Source organism: Neovison vison, chromosome 12 (assembly GCF_020171115.1).
Source record: "Neovison vison isolate M4711 chromosome 12, ASM_NN_V1, whole genome shotgun sequence".
In the NCBI taxonomy this organism is placed as follows: Eukaryota; Metazoa; Chordata; class Mammalia; order Carnivora; family Mustelidae; genus Neogale; species Neogale vison.
This window is the reverse complement of record NC_058102.1, coordinates 2,945,579-2,963,421: the sequence shown is the minus strand read 5'-3', so window position 1 is coordinate 2,963,421 and position 17,843 is coordinate 2,945,579. Positions and strand designations below refer to the sequence as shown.

General features: G+C 58.2%; 2 protein-coding genes across 4 annotated transcripts in view; one reads left to right on the top strand and one right to left on the bottom strand.

Moving 5' to 3' along the window:
- The first annotated feature begins 9,089 nt into the window (after positions 1–9,089).
- Positions 9,090–17,843, top strand: part of TBC1D22A (TBC1 domain family member 22A) — a 290,784-nt gene continuing 282,030 nt past the window's right edge. For 2 of the 3 annotated variants that reach the window (XM_044226642.1, XM_044226643.1), the window contains exon 1: positions 9,090–9,198. In XM_044226642.1, the coding sequence (XP_044082577.1) occupies positions 9,137–9,198 (62 nt within the window). In that variant the 5' untranslated portion in view covers positions 9,090–9,136. Of the gene's footprint in view, positions 9,199–10,195; positions 10,309–17,843 lie in introns of those variants that run through there. The other variant, XM_044226644.1, reaches the window with a different exon arrangement.
- Positions 12,811–14,379, bottom strand: LOC122891167. The gene is made up of 3 exons (XM_044226645.1): positions 14,339–14,379; positions 14,093–14,185; positions 12,811–13,514 (listed from the first exon to the last, which is right to left on the bottom strand). Exons 1-3 carry the CDS (start codon positions 14,346–14,348, stop codon positions 12,844–12,846), a joined length of 774 nt encoding a protein of 257 aa, XP_044082580.1. The 5' UTR covers positions 14,349–14,379; the 3' UTR covers positions 12,811–12,843.

The window sequence follows — 17,843 nt, the reverse complement described above, 5'->3', positions numbered from 1 at the left end:
TAGCCACTGGGCCAGCATCCACACCACTCCTCCCTTGTTGGGTAGCAGCCACAGTATTTGGAAAGATGGACTCCCATCATCTCTTATGCTCCCATACACCAGTGCGGCCTTTCCTGGCCACGGTGATTGGTTCAGGGGTGGGCACGTGGTCCAGGTGGCCCACAGAAGCACCCTGGAACCTCAAGGGGGCCATTGTCCTGTTTCAGCCCCTCTCCAGACTCCCGCTCACCTTTGGGCTTGTTCAGCTGTCAAAAACGAGAAATTCCCTTTACAGCATAAGCCCAGGCACCTGGGAGGCTCAGTCAGTTGAGTGTCTGCCTTCGGCTCGGGTCATGATCCCAAGGTCCTGGGATCGAGTCCCACATTGGGTTTCTCCCTCTGCCTTTCTCTCTGTGTATCTCATGAGTAAATAAATAAAATTTAAAAAAATTATAGCACAAGCCCATCTAAACTGGATTTTCTATTTCCTGCAACTGTCAATATCCTAACTCATGCAGAATTCTGTACTAGGAAGTGGGATGGGTCTGGGGGCAGACCCTGAATTCTATAAAGGGCCAAGTTGAGTGAGGGGCAGGGGCAGGAAGGAGGTCTCCGTCACTCATGGGGGAAAATTGGGAACTTTTGCTAGATGTCATGAAGGATCATAGTCGGTTGAATAATGGTCTCCAAATATCTTTGCATTCCCCAGCCCCCTGGACTCTGAGAGTGTTATTTCATATGGAGCTTGCGGACGTGATTAATTTGAGAGCCTGGAGAGAGAGCGGTGGTGCTCGGTGATCTGAGCGGGTCCTTGGGAGAAGGGTCTGGGAGAAACTGGAGTGGGAAGAGGTAGAGGCTGGAGCTTTCCAGATGCAGGCAGAGGCTACAAGCCAGGAACAGTTGGTGGCTGCCAGAAGCTGGGGAGGCAAAGAAGCATCTAGAAGGAAAGCATCCCTGTCCACACCCTGAGTTTAGTCCTTCTGTGACCCTGCATTTGGACTTTCTGAGCTCCAGAACTGCAGGAAACAAGCTGAGCTGTTTTCAGCACTTTAGCTGGCGGTCATCTGCCTCGGCAGCCCTGGGAGACCCGTACAAACAGGACTGTCTCCTCTGCACTCAGGGGTGTCAGCCGGAGCCCGCACAGTCTGTAGCTGGGGTGGCTCACTCAGCAAACTCCTGAGAGACACATCGAGGCATCACAGGCCTGAAACTGGCCCATCCAAACGCAGAGAAGCCTGAACAATTAACGTGGCTGAGAAGAGATCCTTTCTGCCTCTCCCGGATGGCCGGGGGTCAAGAAAACCAAGACTTCACTTCAAGCCAAGCTGATGAGAACTGAGTGGGCAGGCTGGTGAGTTAGCAGGGAAATCTTGCGGTGGAGGCTGAGAGGACTTCCAGCCCGGCCCTGGGCCTGTCTCAAGCAGCTCCTCAGAGGTAAGTCTCTGGGCAAGAGGGTCTGCCCGCTCTTGTGGGGTGCCGCTGGGGACGCAGTCTGCAGCCCAGTGCCCGGGCCTGGTACTTCACCGGGGCAGCCTTTGTTTCCCAGACCCCCATCGTGGGGACCACCAGATGATGGTTGGATGGGGTGTTCAGGCCAAATCCCATGGCCTCCTGCTGGGACACAGAAATTTCTGGTTTAAATTCTCCCCGTTGGCAAGAGTTTGGGTTTTGGATGCCAGTCCTTGGAACTGACCAGAGGCGGATGGACAGAAGTCGACTAAGATTTTAGGGCATCTGTATTGCTCTGGGTCATTATGAATGGGAGTTTGTTTCCTTTTTTCCTCTTCAAGGCAGGAGTTAGTGCTCAGCGGAAAACTCAGTCTGAGGGCTCTTGGCCACAAGAGGCTATGTCGGACCCCGGCAGAGAGAGCATCCCGCCCCGCAGACGCGCAGGCCTCCCTCAGACTGAGCAGGCTCCTGGGGGGGGTGCTGCCTCCAGCTGTCTGTGAAGGCAAAGGGCAGAGAAGCCCAGGGTGGTGGGATAGGGTGCTGTGTGAGGACTCGGGGCCTGAAGGGTGACCTTCCTTCTTCTGGTCAGTGGTCTCGTTTGGCTCCTGTCTCCTGTCTCTGCTCCCACAGAGCAGCTGGGGCCCTTTTCCCCCTGGTGTCTGGGGTGGCCAAGGTCGGTGTGCTGCAGGGGTGTGGGCGGGGGTGGGGAGCGGTGGGTGCGGGACGAGGAGTCAGGAGTGGAGGCTCTGTTTTCCGAGTTCTAGGTGACGCCCTGGGAGCCTTCCCCGGTGCCTCTGGCGTCTCCCACCTTCCTCGGCCCACCAGCCATCTGCCCGCCTCCCTGCAAACAGCAGCCTGAATGCCTAGAGGGCTGACACCTTTTGCTCGGATGGGAAGTGACCCATCCTCCGCCCCGAGGGGAAGTTCTAGTGAGTCCAAGCCAGCGGCCGCTTCTCCCTAGTGACCGGTCTCTCCGTCAGGGCCTGACTCAGTTCCGCCTCCAAAGGAACTGCCTGGGGGTTGCCCTTCCTGGACAAAACAGGACTTGGGGAGAGGTCGTTTTTTCTTTTTCTCCTTGGGCCTCCTTCCCTCCAGGTCTAGCTGGGACACTGGCGTGAGCACGTGACAGAAGGAGCTGGGACACCATCTTGTGACCGTGAGGCCGCACGCCTGAGCTCGGTCGTATTAGTCTCGTCTGAGCCAGTGGATTTGAGGAAATGCCCCTGGAGGAGGTTTCTTGGGTGATTTCATGTGTCGGCTTGACGGACTGGCCATGGTGGGCCAGGAGTAACTCCGTCCGGGGAGTAACTCCGTCCGGGGAGTAACACCGTCCGGGGAGTAACTCCGTCCGGGGAGTAACTCCGTCCGGGGACTAACTCCGTCCGGGGAGTAACTCCGTCCGGGGAGTAACACCATCTGGGGAGTAACTCCGTCCGGGGAGTAACTCCGTCCGGGGAGTAACACCGTCCGGGGAGTAACAACTCCGTCCGGGGAGTAACTCCGTCCGGGTGCATCTGCGTTGTGCTCCCGGGTGAAATTTGAGTTCGAATTGGCAGACTTGAAGAAAAAGGGGAAAGTAGACGGCCCTCCCCAGCTTGTGTGGGTCTCAGGCCTGAATACAGTGACGGGGGTGGGGGTGGGGGGAGGAGGAGGAGGAACTTGTCCTGTTCCTGCCTGGCTGCTTGGGCTGGGATTAAGCTCACCTTCCCCCGCCGGCTCTCCCTCCTTCCAGCTTGTAGGCTCTGGGTGGTGGGACTTCTCAGTCTCCATAATTGTGCAAACCAATTCCTTATAACATATTTCCATTTACACGCCCCGCCTTGGTTCTGTTTCCCCAGGAAACCCTGACTAGCACGTACACGGCTATCCCAAGGGTTCCCTTGGGAGCCGTGCCTTTGAGCGAGTGAGGGACTCGGGGCAGGATGGGACAAGCGGAGGTTGAACTACATGCGGCACGATAACCTTGTCCGATCCGTCCCGCCTGGAGAGCCCAGAGCTGGGACAGCCCTTCCAGGGTGGCATGAGGTGAGAACAGGGGGCTAGGTCTTTGTCTCCCCACACCGGCCAGTCACTGGGCACAGGCTGGCCTGGCGGTGAGGCAGCTCCCTTGGACGCAGGACAGATGGTTCCCAGAGAGCCCGGGCTGGGCATGGGCAGCACCAGCCCTCCCTGCGGTGGGGACTGGGTACCTGGGTGATGGGGGAGTGCGCACCTCGGAGTCCCCCACAGCACCGAGTGACTCAGCCAACAGAACATCCCAACAGCTGCCTGCCTCTGGCCTTTTTGTGGATTTAAAGCGCTGGGAGTCCAACGCCCTGTTATTCCCCATTGAAGGCATCATCCTAGCTAGGCCTTTGACCTTGGGCACGCTGGTGAGTTGGAGAGAAGGGAGACAGAGGACACAGCCTGAGCCATGAAACAGGTGGGGAGGGACATGACTCAGTGCTCCCAAGCCTCACCCCAGCAGCAGTGGATTCCACACGTCCACATCCCTGCGGTGGAGGCTGACACTGCCCGTCTTTCCTCACTGGTTCCAGAGGTGGGAGCTGATGGCACACCCTGTGAGACTGGGACTCACTGCTGTTGTCCACCGATACCCAGGCCGCCATTCTTCAGTAGCAGAACCCAGCAGTCCCAGCTGGGAGCAGACACCCGGCCAGATTACACACGCTGGCAACCCCTGTGCGTAGGCTAGTCACGGGGGATGTGAGTGGAGGCAGTAGGACCCAGTGATTCACGGACATGTGCCCTGTGTGTGGGTTTCAGGGAGTCTGATCCAGCCTCCAGGCTCTGTGCAAACTCGTGTTGGTCCAGGGGCCCCACTTACAGCAAAGGAGGTGGTAGGGGTGAGCCTGTGGCGGGGGGACACGTGGGCCCTCCCACATACATCGCACTGCCCACAAGCTGCTGCCAGACAGAGCAATGAAGCTTCCTTTCAGCTCAGAGTTGATAGTCCCTGAGTCAGGGCGCTCTATGTGCCCATGACCCCTTTAAGTAAAGACATGGGTGTGGGAAGTAGGGGGAGGGACGCAGGACAGGATCCGCTTTTGTTCGCCGTTCTCACAATCGTGTCCTCTTCTAGAGGTCCCGAGCCCCAGAGGGGGAAATCTGCCAGAAAAGGATGTGGTAAGAGTCTGATTCAATGTCGAGTCACGGCTCCTTGGGCCAGCAGACTAGCCAGGTGAAGAAAGGGGTCTCTCTGCGGCCACCAGGGGAGGTAGGGACGTTACTGCCCAGTGGGGCCAGGGGAGAACATGTCTGGCACACACACGAACTGGCCCCTCTGCCCAATTTTGATGGCATGTGGACAAGTACGGCAGCTGTGGGCCGAGAGGGGTGTGATGATTGAGGGTCGGAAGCCTCTAGGACGAGAGTCTGGGTCACCCCACCAGGTAGCTCGTCCAGAATCTGCAAGAGATTCCCTCCGCAGAAGGAGTCTGCAGTGGGTAAGGGCAGAGGAATAGGAAGTGGGCGGGGCACAGAGTGATTGACCGACGTGGCTCCAAGATTATGTCAACCCTCCTCTTGTAAGTTTCCACAAAAGGAAGCAGGCAGCATCCTGGAGATGCTCTTCCAATGGTGACCTCTGTGACCCTCGGGGGTCTGAGTGGTGCCAAGGTGGACTGCAGTCAGCACTACGGTGTGCTGTCCAGGTTCACCCCGAGGACGAAGGCTTTCATTTCCTCTGTGGCCGGTAGTGCTGGCTGCTGATGGCTCAGAGAAGTCCCTCATGGAGCTGCCCACAGCTGCATGCCCCCCCGCCCCCCGCCGCCAAGGGGCAGCCCTGCAATGACTGGTTTGTGCACAGTGCAAAGGGCGCACTCTCTGGTCCTAATTCAGGATATCTCTGCAGGGCCAGGGGCCCCTTACCGTTCAATCTCTCCTCCCTAGGAAGCCACCTGCATGCAAGCATCTGTCTCTTGGGGGAACCCGACCTACATCACTTGCAGCTGTGGCAGACTCACCTGTTCCCCAGCACTCCAAACTCCCTGCCACAGCGGCAATGCTCCCTCCCCCCGGAACCACTCCTTGCATTTCGTCCTATCACCCCTGCTTGCCTTAAACTACAGTCACAGATCTTCTCGGTGGCCCCAACCCCGCCATGCCTCTTAGTGAGCACTGCTCATTCAGTGCCTCATCCTTTTCCAAGAGTGTGGTCACAGACACAGCAGTAAGAGCTCTCTACTAGTCATGGGCTGTCACACATTATATACATGGGAGAAACCATAAGTAATATAATAATAGTGGTATATACTCCCTCTGCCACCAGAAATAAAGCATAACAATAAAACTGAAGCCTCTTTAATTCCTTACTTACTGATCAAAGTCCCCACCAATACCCAGAGGTGACCCTTCTCCTGAATTTAGTGTTTAGCATTTTTTTAACTCTAAAAAATGGAATTAAATAGCACGCGTATTCATACTCAACTTTTTTTTCACTTAATATTGTGACATTCATTTGTGTTGATACATGGAACTAATTTATTCATTTTGTTACCATACAGCTTCCTACAGCATAAGTATGTATCATTTTGTCAATTCTTTCACAGATGACTTTATGGCCCTCCCTTGCCGGCTGCAGCAGCATGTTGCTGTGAACGTTCCTGTCTTTGCACATTTGGGAAAGTTGTTCTAAGGTACACACCAAGAGTAGAATTGCTGGGTTGTAGAGTATATGCATTCTTAACTACTAGAAATGGCTAGATGGCTGTTGAGAATCACCAAATCAACTTGTACTCCCACCAGCAGTGAATCAGTTCATTCTGCACTGCTCACAAATCCACATCCTTGTCAATTTTGGCATTGACAGATTTTTAAAGTTTTAGCCCATCTGTTATGTGTGAAACGGCATTTCTTGTATTTGCTGCTCAAAGGTTATTTGTTGGGGCACCTGGGGGCTCAGTCAGTTAAGCATTTGCCTTTGGCTCAGGTCATGATCCTGGGGTCCTGGGATCGAGCCCTGTGTTGGGTGCCCAGCTCAGTGGGGCTTCTCCTTCTCCTTCTCCTCCTCTCCCAGTCTCATGGTCTTTCTCTCTCTCAAATGAATAAATTTTCAGTAATTATTTTTTGCAAGGGGTGCCTGGGTGATTCGGTCTGTTGAGCTTCTGACTCTTGATTTTGGTTCAGGTCATGATCTCCGGGTCATGGGTTTGAGCCCTGTGTTGGGCCCTGCCCTCAGCCAGGAGTCTGCTTCTCCTTCTCCCTCCCTCTCTGCCACCTGCCCCCATCCCCACGCGCTCTCTCAAATAAATAAATACATCTTTAAAAATTATGTGTTTCACACACGAATACCAAAGGCGCCAAGTCAGTCATTCCGGTTCTTGCATCTGTCCTGCTTGATGCCAGCAGACATCCCATTCCTAGACTCTACATCTGTGATGCTTTGGTCTACACACCTGGCCTTCTACTAAATGCTCCGTTCACATCCTATCCCTACCATGCCCCCTGGCCAAAATCCATTTCTGGGGATGGTCTCCTCTTGGCTGTTTTATGTTGCTCATGATGCGGACATATTCCTGTGATTTTGCCCTGGCAGGTCCTCCCATCCCTTATCTGGAGACTAATCTGTCTTCTAACCTCATGCTTGGCTGAGGCCTTACATATGTGACCTTGACGCAATTCATCCTAAACCTATCATAAACGTAGGTTGCGAACAGGATGACCCCTTGCTCTCCTGTTTCTGTCATTGGCACTACTAACCCTTTGCTCAGTGGGTCCTGAAGCCTTCATCAGTTTTGGTGTCAGTCTTGCTCCTTCCCCCAGGAGACACGAGGCAGGAAAGCATCCTCAAGCCATAGGGACAACCGATCTCAGATGCTATAATTGCATCGAGTCGGTCGCTGACTATGTCCATTTTTTCTCCGTGAACTCTACTTCTATCATGTTTGTCCTGCTGTCACTTCACTGATTCTTGGAACGAGCCAGAAGAACTGCGGAGAACTCCTTAGCTCCCCTGTGATGTCCATAGGGGACCCAGGAGGCTGTTAGGAGCTAGTCTCTGAGGAGGATTTCTGAGGCCTCGGGGCTATACATTGGGAAGAGATCCCCGGGGCCTTTCTGAGCTTCAGGAGAAGAGAATCCCAGGAGACTGCCTGAGCCGCGTCAGCGAGTCCCTGAGGATCCACCAACACTTTATCGGAAGATCTCTGGTGATTCCCTGAGGTCATGTGAGGACAGGATCCTGGAAGAATTCATCAGGCGATGCAGCAAAGGAGCCCTGAGGACCTGAGTGTGGGTCAGTTGGGGGATCACCAAGGATCCATTGAGATCACCCCAGGAAGATTCCTAGTTTCTATGGAGACAAAAGGGGATGCCCGGAGAGTTCCCATGGTTGTCATTCATCCAACCACCACTCAGAGGCGGAAGACGTGGGCCCCGACCAGCAGGATCTCCCAAGCTACCTGCCGTGGCGTCAATGTTGCAGGGTGCATGCGAGGCGCTGTGCGAAGGGCATAGACTTGGTGTCCCAGAGGTGAGCGCGCCATTCTGCTGTTCCAGGAGGGGCAGCCTCTGGGGCGGCTGGCATGGGGCCGCGGCCTGCCTGTGAAGCCCCTGGTGCCGAACCTCGCAAATGGCGAGAACGACGTCAGGAGGCGTCGGAAAACAGATGGAATCCGATTTGTTTCGCGGGAGAACTGGCGGACGTGGGCCAAGGGGCTCCCACGAGCTGAACTGCAGGCGGTCCTGACCGGCCAGCCGCTGACGCTCGGACCCTGGTCTGCGACCAAGAGAAATCCAGTGCACGCGGCGCGGGTCACCCCACGTCCTCCGGGGCCGTGTCCAGTCGCGTAAAACGAACCTAGCACTAACTTCAGCAGGCGTTTGAGCCCGGCACACCCAGCTATTGTGCTGTCGCGTCACCAATGCAGACGGCGCCTTCCTCTTTAAAAAACATTTTATTTACGGACACAGATCCCAAGTAGGCCGAGGGGCGGGGGGGACAGACTCCCCGCTGAGCAGGGAGCCCGACGCGGGGCTCGATCCCGGGACCCTGAGATCCGGACCCGAGCCGAAGGCAGAGGCCTGACCCGCGAGTCCCGGCGCCCCCGCGGCCGTCTGCTTTTCAAGGATGCGGAGCGCGCGCGAGCGGGCCCCGGCGCGAGAGCACTGGCCGGGCGGAGGCCGGCGGCGGCGAAGCAGGCCCCGGCCGAGCAGGGCGCCCCGCGCGGGGCCCGACGCCAGCACCCCGGTCCCGAGCCGAGTCCGAGGCAGCCGACCGACCGATCGGGACCCCCGACGCCCTCACGGGCTCCGGGCCGGCTCTGCGAACCCCGCCGGCGGCTCACGGCGCCGGGCTCCGCGCGCCCCCGGGACCCGCCCCGCCCCGCCCCGCCGCCCCCTCCACTGCCCCGGGCGCCCCTCCCGCCGCCTCGCCGAGCAGCAGAGCACGGAGCCGGGCGTGGACCCCCGTCATACACAGTGACACTGAGCCCAGCCGCCCCGGCCGCAGCCACCACCCCGCCTCCCCAGCGTCGCCCTTTAACTCCGTCAGCGCCCGCGCCGTGCGTCTGGCGCGCCTGGGACGGAGGCGGGACTTCCGGACGCGCGTAGGCACAACTTCCGGAAGGAGGCGGAAGAGCCTCTAGGCTCTAGGCTCGGGAGTCCCGGGACCGCTGAGGGGCCACCCCGGGTTCGGGAAAGGGCCGCCGGGGCCGGCCGGCCGCGCTAGGGGTGTCGGGGCCGCGGGTCTGAGGGATGAGGAGGGGCCATGGCCAGCGACGGGGCCAGGAAGCAGTTCTGGAAGCGCAGCAACAGCAAAGTCCCGGGCAGGTGGGTGTGACGGGGGAGGCCGGGTCGGGGTCAGGGGTCAGAGGTCAGGTGGGCGCGTAGGCCCGCTGGGCTGCGGGGGGAATCGGGGGTCTGGGGAGCGGTGGCCTGGGCTGCGGGAGGACGGCTGGGGACGTGAGGGGCGTCGGGGGCACAGGGGGGTCGAGCGCAGGGTCTGGGAGGTCGGTGGCTGCACGTACGTCGAGGAAGGGAGGAGGCGGAGCGGCCCGCGCGTGTGTCCCGACACGGGCCGGCTCTCCCCCGTGCAGCTCCGGGGCTCCCCGCGGAGCCGAGAGGGGCCGGCTTGGGCCGCGGTGCGAGTTCGCTGGAGTGCGGGAGTGCCCGGGGCGGGCCGCGCTGGACGGGCGGCGGCTTCTGCGAGGGGGCGTGGCGGCTCGGCCCGCTTGAATGGCCTCCTTGTCCGAGCTGCGGACGGACGGCCGCGCTCGCCTCGGCCGAGGAGTCGCTCAGGGGGGTTTGAGACTCCCGGTGAATTTCCACATGCCCCACTTTCTGGCCTCAGAACCATCTGCTTTCTTGAGTCAGCAGCAGGGAGCAAGCGACGAAAAGAAAAAACACCAACTGCCAGTAAAGGAAGTGCATGCAGTGGCCTGGGTGCACCCTGGGAGCTGTTGGGCTCCAAAGTCCTGATCCGCCCGTCGCTGAGCGCTGGCCCGGCCGGCAACGTGAAGACAGCGCGTGGACAGTGCCTAGGAGGATCCAGCGGCTGGCGACCGGGACTAGAGGGAAGCAGACGTCAGGATTCCCAGACACGGTCGCTCTGTTTGGAAACCAGCGTCTGAGTACTGGAAGTTAGGAATCATGGTGTCGGAGTTCCTCCCCGGGGACCGTTTATAAGCCCGGCTGATTCTTAGACTTGCACAGGACCCACACTGGGCGGGTGGCAGAGCTGTGAACTTGGAACTCACTGTGTTCAGCCAGAAACGTCCCGTTGTCAGAGATTTGGGAGTTAGTAGCAGTGAGTTACCGGCCGCTCAGACACATGACTTCAGAGGGGATGGGCAGAGGCGGCCAGAGGTCCCGCTTCACGCCCGGGGTTGTGTGTGATGGAGGAAGAAAAGAGTTTTCTTCAAAACCAATGTCAGGGTCAAGGTGATGTGAAAATTCTGGAAGGGCGGAGGATGGGAGGTCCCAGGAGTGACAGAGACGTGCGCTCCAGAGCATAGACTCTGGGTGAAGCGAGCCACGCGGCAGGAGAGCTTTTGTGTGTTGCCGTTAGGCGTCGAGGTTTTGGTTCCTCCTCAATCTAAAGAAACTGATTCTTAGCCCGCTGAGCTCCAGGGATAGTCGAGCTGCAGCGTGCAGTTATCGTGGTGAATAACGCTTGGACCCATGGCCGTGCCTTGTGGTAATTTGTCCTTGTGTTGGGTTCAGTAGTGTTCCCCACCCCCCCGTCATGTCCACCTGGAAGCCTGTGACCATGACCTTATTGGGGAATAGCACCGTGGCAGAGGTAATCAAGTTAAAATGAGGTCGTACTGCGTTAGGGTGAGCGCTAGGCCAGGGACTGATGTCTTTAAAAGAAGAGGGAAATTTGGACACAGAGAGACAGACGTGGGGAAGATGGCATGTGAAGACAGAGGCGGAGATTGGGACCGTGCGTTCACACAAAAGCTCTCCTGCCACGTGCGTTCACAAGGCCACGAAGGCCAAAGGTCCCAGGCAACCAGAAGGGGCAAGGAGGGATCGTCCCTGAAGAGTTTAGAGAGAGTATGGCCGTGCCCGCAGCTTGATTTTGGACTCCAAGCCTGCAGAGCTACGGGAGGATCCGTGTCTTTCATGGTATGATGGGCACGGGAAGCTCACATGGTCCCCAGCTTCTGTGAGGTTCTGCGTCACCCGACACAGACTTCTGTTTCCTTCTGATTTTGGCACTCTGCGTGTCTTAAGCGTTTTTACGAGTTACAGATTGGAATGGAGGCTTGGAGAGCTGCCAGAGGCTGTCCCTGCAGAGAGCAGGGCACAGAGGAGAGGGCGGGCCTGCTGGGAAGGCCTGCCCAGCGGCCTGTGCCCCGCGCCTCCTGCGGTCTGGCTCTGGCGGTGCTGCTGTTCTGGGCACCAGGAGGGGTTGCGAAGGCCGGCTCTTTCAGCCTTCAATAGCTCACCTTCCTGTGGCCATCGCCCCGTCCTTCATCCTTATCTGCACGAGCACAGCGCTGGCGGAGTCCTGGCCCGCTGCCTGCGGCTCTCCCGGCCCTTTCAGTGCGTCCCAGGATCGTCTCGCTCTTGGAGTGTGGACCCGAGCCCCAGAAGCACCGCGGAGGGCGAACAGACTCACCGCAGACCACAGAACCTTTAAGGGTCTTTCACACAGCGTAGCCCTTACCAGTTCGTTAGCAATCATTCCCTCATCACACGTCCTTGCGACAATAATGGCAGGTGGTCACTGAGCTCTTACTGTTTTCCCGGCACGATTCTTGGTGGCCTGCAAGTGTGGCAGCTCCCTAGTGTTTCGGAGTTCCAAAGCCGCACGCTCTCACAGCTGACGCACCCTGAGGCTGGCTTGGGGGAAGGCCCTTGTGTGATTCCTCTGAAAGGCCATGTGGAGGAGCATAGGAAGGCCCTTCATAACCCGAGCCCTGCCCAGTTCTGGAGCCACATCGCCCACCCCTCCTTGCTTTGAACGTTGCCCTCCGTGGTACTGCGTGACTCGCAGGTCCCCTGCTGTCCAGGCTGTGTGATACCGCTGTCAGTTCCATGCTCTCCGAGCGGCTCAGAATGTTCTTTGCCCCCCTCTCCTCCCCTGTGCCTGGCTTATTTTATTTTTTTAGTTTTTAAAGTCACCTCCGTGCACCTCCTTGTAAAGCCTTGCGTGTTTTCCTGCAGTCTGGGCCGAAGTACTGTTTGTGTATCAAAGTCAGCATCGTTGGTATGTGCTCGTTTTCTTCTCCGGACCGTGAGCGCTGCGGGTTTCCCGAGGTGCCTTTCTGCCCTTTGTACTGTTGGTGCTGATAAATGGTGATTGGTTCTGTCCGCCTTCCGGGTTAACCTGGAGGGAGTAGTGATTTCTTTCTTTCTTTTGTTTTTTAAGATTTTATTTATTTACTTATTTATTTGACAGAGATCACAAGTAGGCAGAGAGACAGGCAGAGAGAGAGAGGAGAAGCAGGCTCCCTGCCGAGCAGAGAGCCCGATGTGGGACTCGATCCCAGGACGCTGAGATCATGACCTGAGCCGAAGGCAGAGGCTTCACCCACTGAGCCACCAGGCGCCCCTGGAGGGAGTAGTGATTTGGCCGGGGTCTCCCACAGCGTGAGAGGTGGTCTGGCAGTAGCCCCCACCCTCTACTCACGCTGGCTCTTCGGTTGTCTTCTTGGTGGGAGCTTCCTTAGAAATTCCTCTTCCGGGTGAGTCCGGCTCTGTGATACGGTGGAAGCATCTTTGACTTGGTTCTGTGGTCTGCGTTTCAGCCTTTTTTCTACTAATCTCTGTGTGACTGTCAACATGTTATGTCAGCCCTGGGGCCGTGGGTTTCTGCCAGGGTGACCGGATGAAGCTGGCTTTGTCCTGAGCGGCTGGGACCTCCAGGCGCTTATTTATTTGGTCGGGTCTAGTTCTCTTTGATGAGCATGAGAGAAAGCCTCTTGGAGCAGCTTTGAGAATTTGAAAATTTTATTCGTTTGGTAGCTATTTGTTTAACCCACACTCAGTGCCCATAACAATTCCAGAGATACACCAGTGAGCAAACAGATCAGAACCAATGCCCTCACAGAGCTTGCAGTGGAGTGGGAAGGTCAGAGAATAAAGACACGGCTCAGTTAAGAAGAGATCACCCGTGGAAAGGGGGGACCTGTCATCCTGGGATGGAAGCCTCAGACGGAGCCTTGGGATGGCTGGTCGGAGGCATGTGGCGTGGGCACGGTTCCTGGTGCCAGGATGGCCAAAGCAGGCCTCCCAGAAGAGGCGCCATCGGAGCAAGCCCTCCGGTGTGGGTCCGCCGGTGGCTGGGGCGGCTCGGCTCTTCCCGCAGGAGGCGGTGTGGCCGGCGGGACTGGGAAAGGTGACATTTGTGAGTGGGATGGCGGCAAGAAGGGCCCAGATTGGATCCGGCGAGGCTGCGGGTGCTTGGGGTAGAGCCAGAGCGGGGGACAGCTCATGGTGTTGGGAGAGCGCTTTCAGCTTCCGGCGGGCACAGCCTGAGGCCTCTCCGAGCCGGTGAGATGTCCGCTCCACAGACTGACCAGGCCGCCGTCGCTCATGGGCGGAGGGGAGGCCATTCGTGCATCCAGGACATACTCCGTGTGCCAGATCCCATGCTGCATGCTGAGCCAAGAAGTGTGGCTCTGGGGGGCGCGGGGCTGAGGGAGACACAAGCACGTCTGTATGTGCTTCGAAGGTCAGCATCCGGGGGCGCGGGCCGAAGCATAGGACCCCGCGGCAGTGGGAGGCCGTGCCCTTCCAGCAGAGGTCATGCCTGACCCCAGCCCTGGAGGTGCAGAGGGGCAGCCCGTGGAGCGGCGGAGATGCGGGGTGGGCGTCAGAGCGCGCCTGGCGGGGGTCCCCGGGGCTGCGGAGGAGAAAGGCAGCCGGGGAGCCTTGTGAGAAGTCGGGTGGAAGGTGGGCAGGGCTCGGGAGGCCCCAGAAAAGAGCCGTGAGAAAGCACTGAAGGGAGGCGCTCGGTCCTGTTCATGGTCCTTGAGGAGAGGGTGGATGGCGGAGGGGGGTTGGCTCTGCCTCGGGCTGCGGCCGGAGCATGGATTCCCTGCGGCCCAGCGTTGGCTGTTGGGGTTGAGGTGACCCGCAGCGTTCTGGCTGGAGGGATGGGGTGTGGTTGCAGCGTCGCACTCCCCAAAGAGGTCCATGTCCTTATCCCTGGAGCCTAGAACAAGGTCACCTGGCAAAGGAGAGGGAATGTCTGCGGAACCTGAGACATTACCTTGTCCTGGGTGACCTGGTGGGTCCAGCGGAGCGAGCGTGGACAAGTGGTCAGGATCTACAGCAGCTGCACGCTGGTCGGTCGTCGCCGGCTCTGGAAATGGAGGAAGGGACCATGAGCCCTGGGGGGTGTGGTGGCCTCAGGCCAGGGAGTGACCGTCTGCCTGAAGCCGGCGGGGACCTTGGTCCTACAACGGCAGGAAGCAGAATTCTGTCAACAGCCCGCGGGAGTAGGAAGTGGACTCACCCCAGTGCATCCGTAAATGAGTGCAGCAATGGCCACACCTGGACTTTAGCCCCCTGAGACCTGTTCTGGACTTCTGACCTCCAGACTTTAAGATGATAAATGTGCGTGTTTGAACCGCTGTATGTGGCAGATCATTAACAGTAGCCACAAAAAAAACCCCTGGGCCTGAGGAGGGTGGTTGGAGAAGCGTGCGGGAGGGGCGTCGGATGGGAAGGGTTGTGGGTGGCCTTCCACACCCGGCCCTGCAAAGTCCTGCCCTGGAATGTAGAGCGGGTACCTGCATCTGTCTTCCTGGGTGGGCCGGCCCCCCCAGCTCTGTGGAGTGCAGTTAGTCCCGAAGGGCGGGAGCAAAGCTGGAAGGGCTCCACTCATAGCTTGTGTCTTCTTGGGTCCGCGAACTAGGCGGAGGCCCTGCCTCTTCTCTCAGGAGCCTGGAGCTGCTGCCCTGACCAGCTCGCTCTTGTTTTTGTTTTTTTTCTTCTTTTTTTTAAAGATTTTATTTATTGGACAGAGATTACAAGTAGGCAGAGAGGTAGGCAGAGAGAGAGGAGGAAGCAGGCTCCCCGCCGAGCAGAGAGCCGGATGCGGGGCTCGATCCCAGGACCCTGAGATCGTGACCTGAGCTGAAGGCAGAGGCTTTAACCCACTGAGCCACCCAGGCGCCCTGCTCGCTCTTGTTTTTAGAAACCTGTTTATTTCCTTTGCTTGTATTTTTCAAGTGGCTGTTTGGCCGGAGTGCGTGTTCATTCCTCTTTTCCCGGGTCGTGAGGAGCTGGGGAGTCGGGGGGTTGTGTGTCCTGCGCGGGCGGGTCTCTTCTGGGCTCCTCCGTCTGTGAGTGGAGATGTCTTACCGTGCCAGTGCCTGGGAAGCACTGGCGGGGGGCGCGGTGCTATGTACACAGTTCCTTTTGCTTGTTTGTTTCTTGTGCTCCTGTTTCGTGTTATTTTAATGCCTTTTAGCTGGCCTGGAAATAATTTTGAAAAATAAATATGAGTCATGTTTTTTCTCTCTTATATATTTGTCAAATGTAGCAAGTCAAGACTTTGATGGGTCAATTTTTTTTAAAGATTTTATTTATTTATTTGACAGAGATCACAAGTAGGCAGAGAGAGAGAGAGAGGAGGAAGCAGGCTCCCTGCTGAGCAGAGAGCCCGATGTGGGACTCGATCCCAGGACCCTGAGATCATGACCTGAGCCGAAGGCAGAGGCTTTAACCCACTGAGCCACCCAGGTGCCCCTATCGGTCAATTTTAAGTGTGGACAGAAATGATTAAATAAATCCCTAATGACTTCGATTAAAAATTTTTTTTTTTAAGAGCTGAGAGCAAGAGGAAGTATGCCATTCCCCAAGTGCTGTGAAGGCACCGTCTGAGGTCATGGGCGGGAACCAGTTGAAGTGCCCTGGCAGCCTGCTTCTGTTCTGTTCCCCAGGCTGCCCTGGGCCAGCCTTGCCTGCGTGCAGCATGGAGAAGGACAGTGGTGCAGTGACCTGGGGCCAAGGAGGGACACCTGCCCCTCCCTGGCCTCTCCGGCAGCTCCGTCTCCAACCACTTCTCAACTTTGTTCAGATGCGCCCAGTGTGGAGTCTGGCCCTGCAGGCCCTTCGGGGTGCAGCACGGGTCCGCTTGGGGGGCCCAGGCCTCGCATGGGATCCTGCACACAACTGGGCACGGGGATGGCCAGCCCTGGGAGTGTGGCTGCGGACAGAGGTCCTAGGCCGGGGTGCTGTGCCACACCCCGCGTGAGGCAGCGCAGGCCTTGTGACACTGCACCTGCGCGGCCGCTTCTCTCCTGCCGGCTTCTGCCTTGTAGCGCGCCATCGGCCCTCCCCGTGGCCGGGGGTTTGCCGACTGGGGAGCCTGGGCTGCAGGCGGGTAGCAGAGCTCCCTGGGCTCAGCCCTCGTCCAGCTCCTCAGACCTAGAGGGTGGGGAACCTGGTTCCCATGTGCTCGGATTTGCACAGTCTGGGGTTCCTTCAGGAGAGGGACAGCTTCTTCTGGCTTCGCCCTGATGTTCCCTCCAGACCAGAGGCAGAGGGGTCGGGAGGCCCAGAGGGAATGGGGCAGCCTGGGTTCTTCCCATTTTTGGGGCCCTGGACTTGGGGGACTTTCATTTTGAGTATCCCTAGTCTTTCTGTTCCCCCATTCTGAAGTGCTGTTTCCTCTTTTCTGGGGGTTAACATGGAAATTCCAGCCCGAGTGTCGAGGGTCGCAGAGGTGCCTGTAGCCATCAGTGGTTAGAACAACGTGGGCTGTCTGCGGTCGCCTAAATGAAGGGCTGCAGATGCTGTCGCCGTAGCTCGCACAGCTGGCCTGGGAGCACGTGCACCAGGCCCCGTGGCAGCCCTGCCCACGTGTGTTCCTCCCCGCGTGGAGGGTGCCGCCAAGGTTGTGTGTGCCCTGCCCTGCTGCTTCCGAGCGAGGGAGCCGCCTCTGAGTCTGGACGTGTGCCAGTTTGGGGCCGTACACTTCTGGACCCCGACGGCATTAGCTCTGTTCCCTGGGGCCCTTATGGGTGCTTTTGCCCGTCCTGGGGTCCATCTCCCGAGGGTCTGGAGTCCGCCGGTGCCGTGGAGGAGCCGTCCTGGCCTGGTGTGCTCCCTGTGCCCCGGCGGGCATGTCCGTCGTCTGCCGGCTTCTCACACAGCCTGTGCACTTGAGCTTGGCCATGCTGCTGGTGGCCAGACCCCCCCAGTACGGTTCTTACACGTGCCGTGGAGCAGCTCTCCACGTGTTCCCGCGCTTACCTTGCTCCAGTTTTGAAAGGACCCTTCTTTCAGAAAACGTTTGTCCTAAACTGAAAGGTAGAATAAGGCTTGTGCCCGAGGAGACGAACAGCGCTCGGTCCCTGTCCTCTGGATGAGCTCCTGATCCTTCACGGAAAGCCCTCCGCAGGGTGACCGGGATGTCACAGGGCGTTGGGCATGATGTGTGTGGAGAGCAGGGCGAAGGGCAGGGTCTTGGAAAGGGGACGGGTCCCTCGGTGCCACTGTGGACATTGGACACGGGGGACAGGCCTTTCAAGGGTGCCGATGCACCTGCTTCTCTCGTTTTCTGGCGACTGTGTTTGCAGGTGGTGAAGCCAGCCAGCTGGTGGGACCATGTGGTGTGCTATTGGGGTGGGGCCCTAAAAGGAGTGTTGGGGCTCTCTGCTTCCAGAATTCAGGCGGGCTCTGGGAGAGAAAAGCTTTACATCTTTGTGATGGTATTTTCCTCCTTTCAGGGCGTTGGGCTGTCCGATTGGGCGGAGGAGGAGCCACCTCTTCTGTCCGGAGAGTGAGTCCGCCTCCGCCGCTAGCGCCGCGGGTCCTTCTTGGACCCGACCCGGCTGCCCGGTGCCGCGCTGCGCGTGGGACTTCCTGGGAGGGCGGGTGGCTCCGGGCCCCATTTTGTTTTCTCTCTTGGATCAGTTTTCTGCTCCCAAACCAGTCACTAGAGCCATCGTGGCATTTTTTGTCTCAACCAGACATGGCTTCATGGATGCACCTGATTCCCAGCGGCTCTG

Excerpts from the sequence above, each read along its gene's own strand:
- LOC122891167 (XM_044226645.1), bottom strand. Across the intron at positions 13,515-14,092 it reads ACCAGGTCACCCAGGACAAG|CCCCGCGCCCCCCAGAGCCA; the intron begins GTAATGTCTCAG and ends TGTCTCCCTCAG.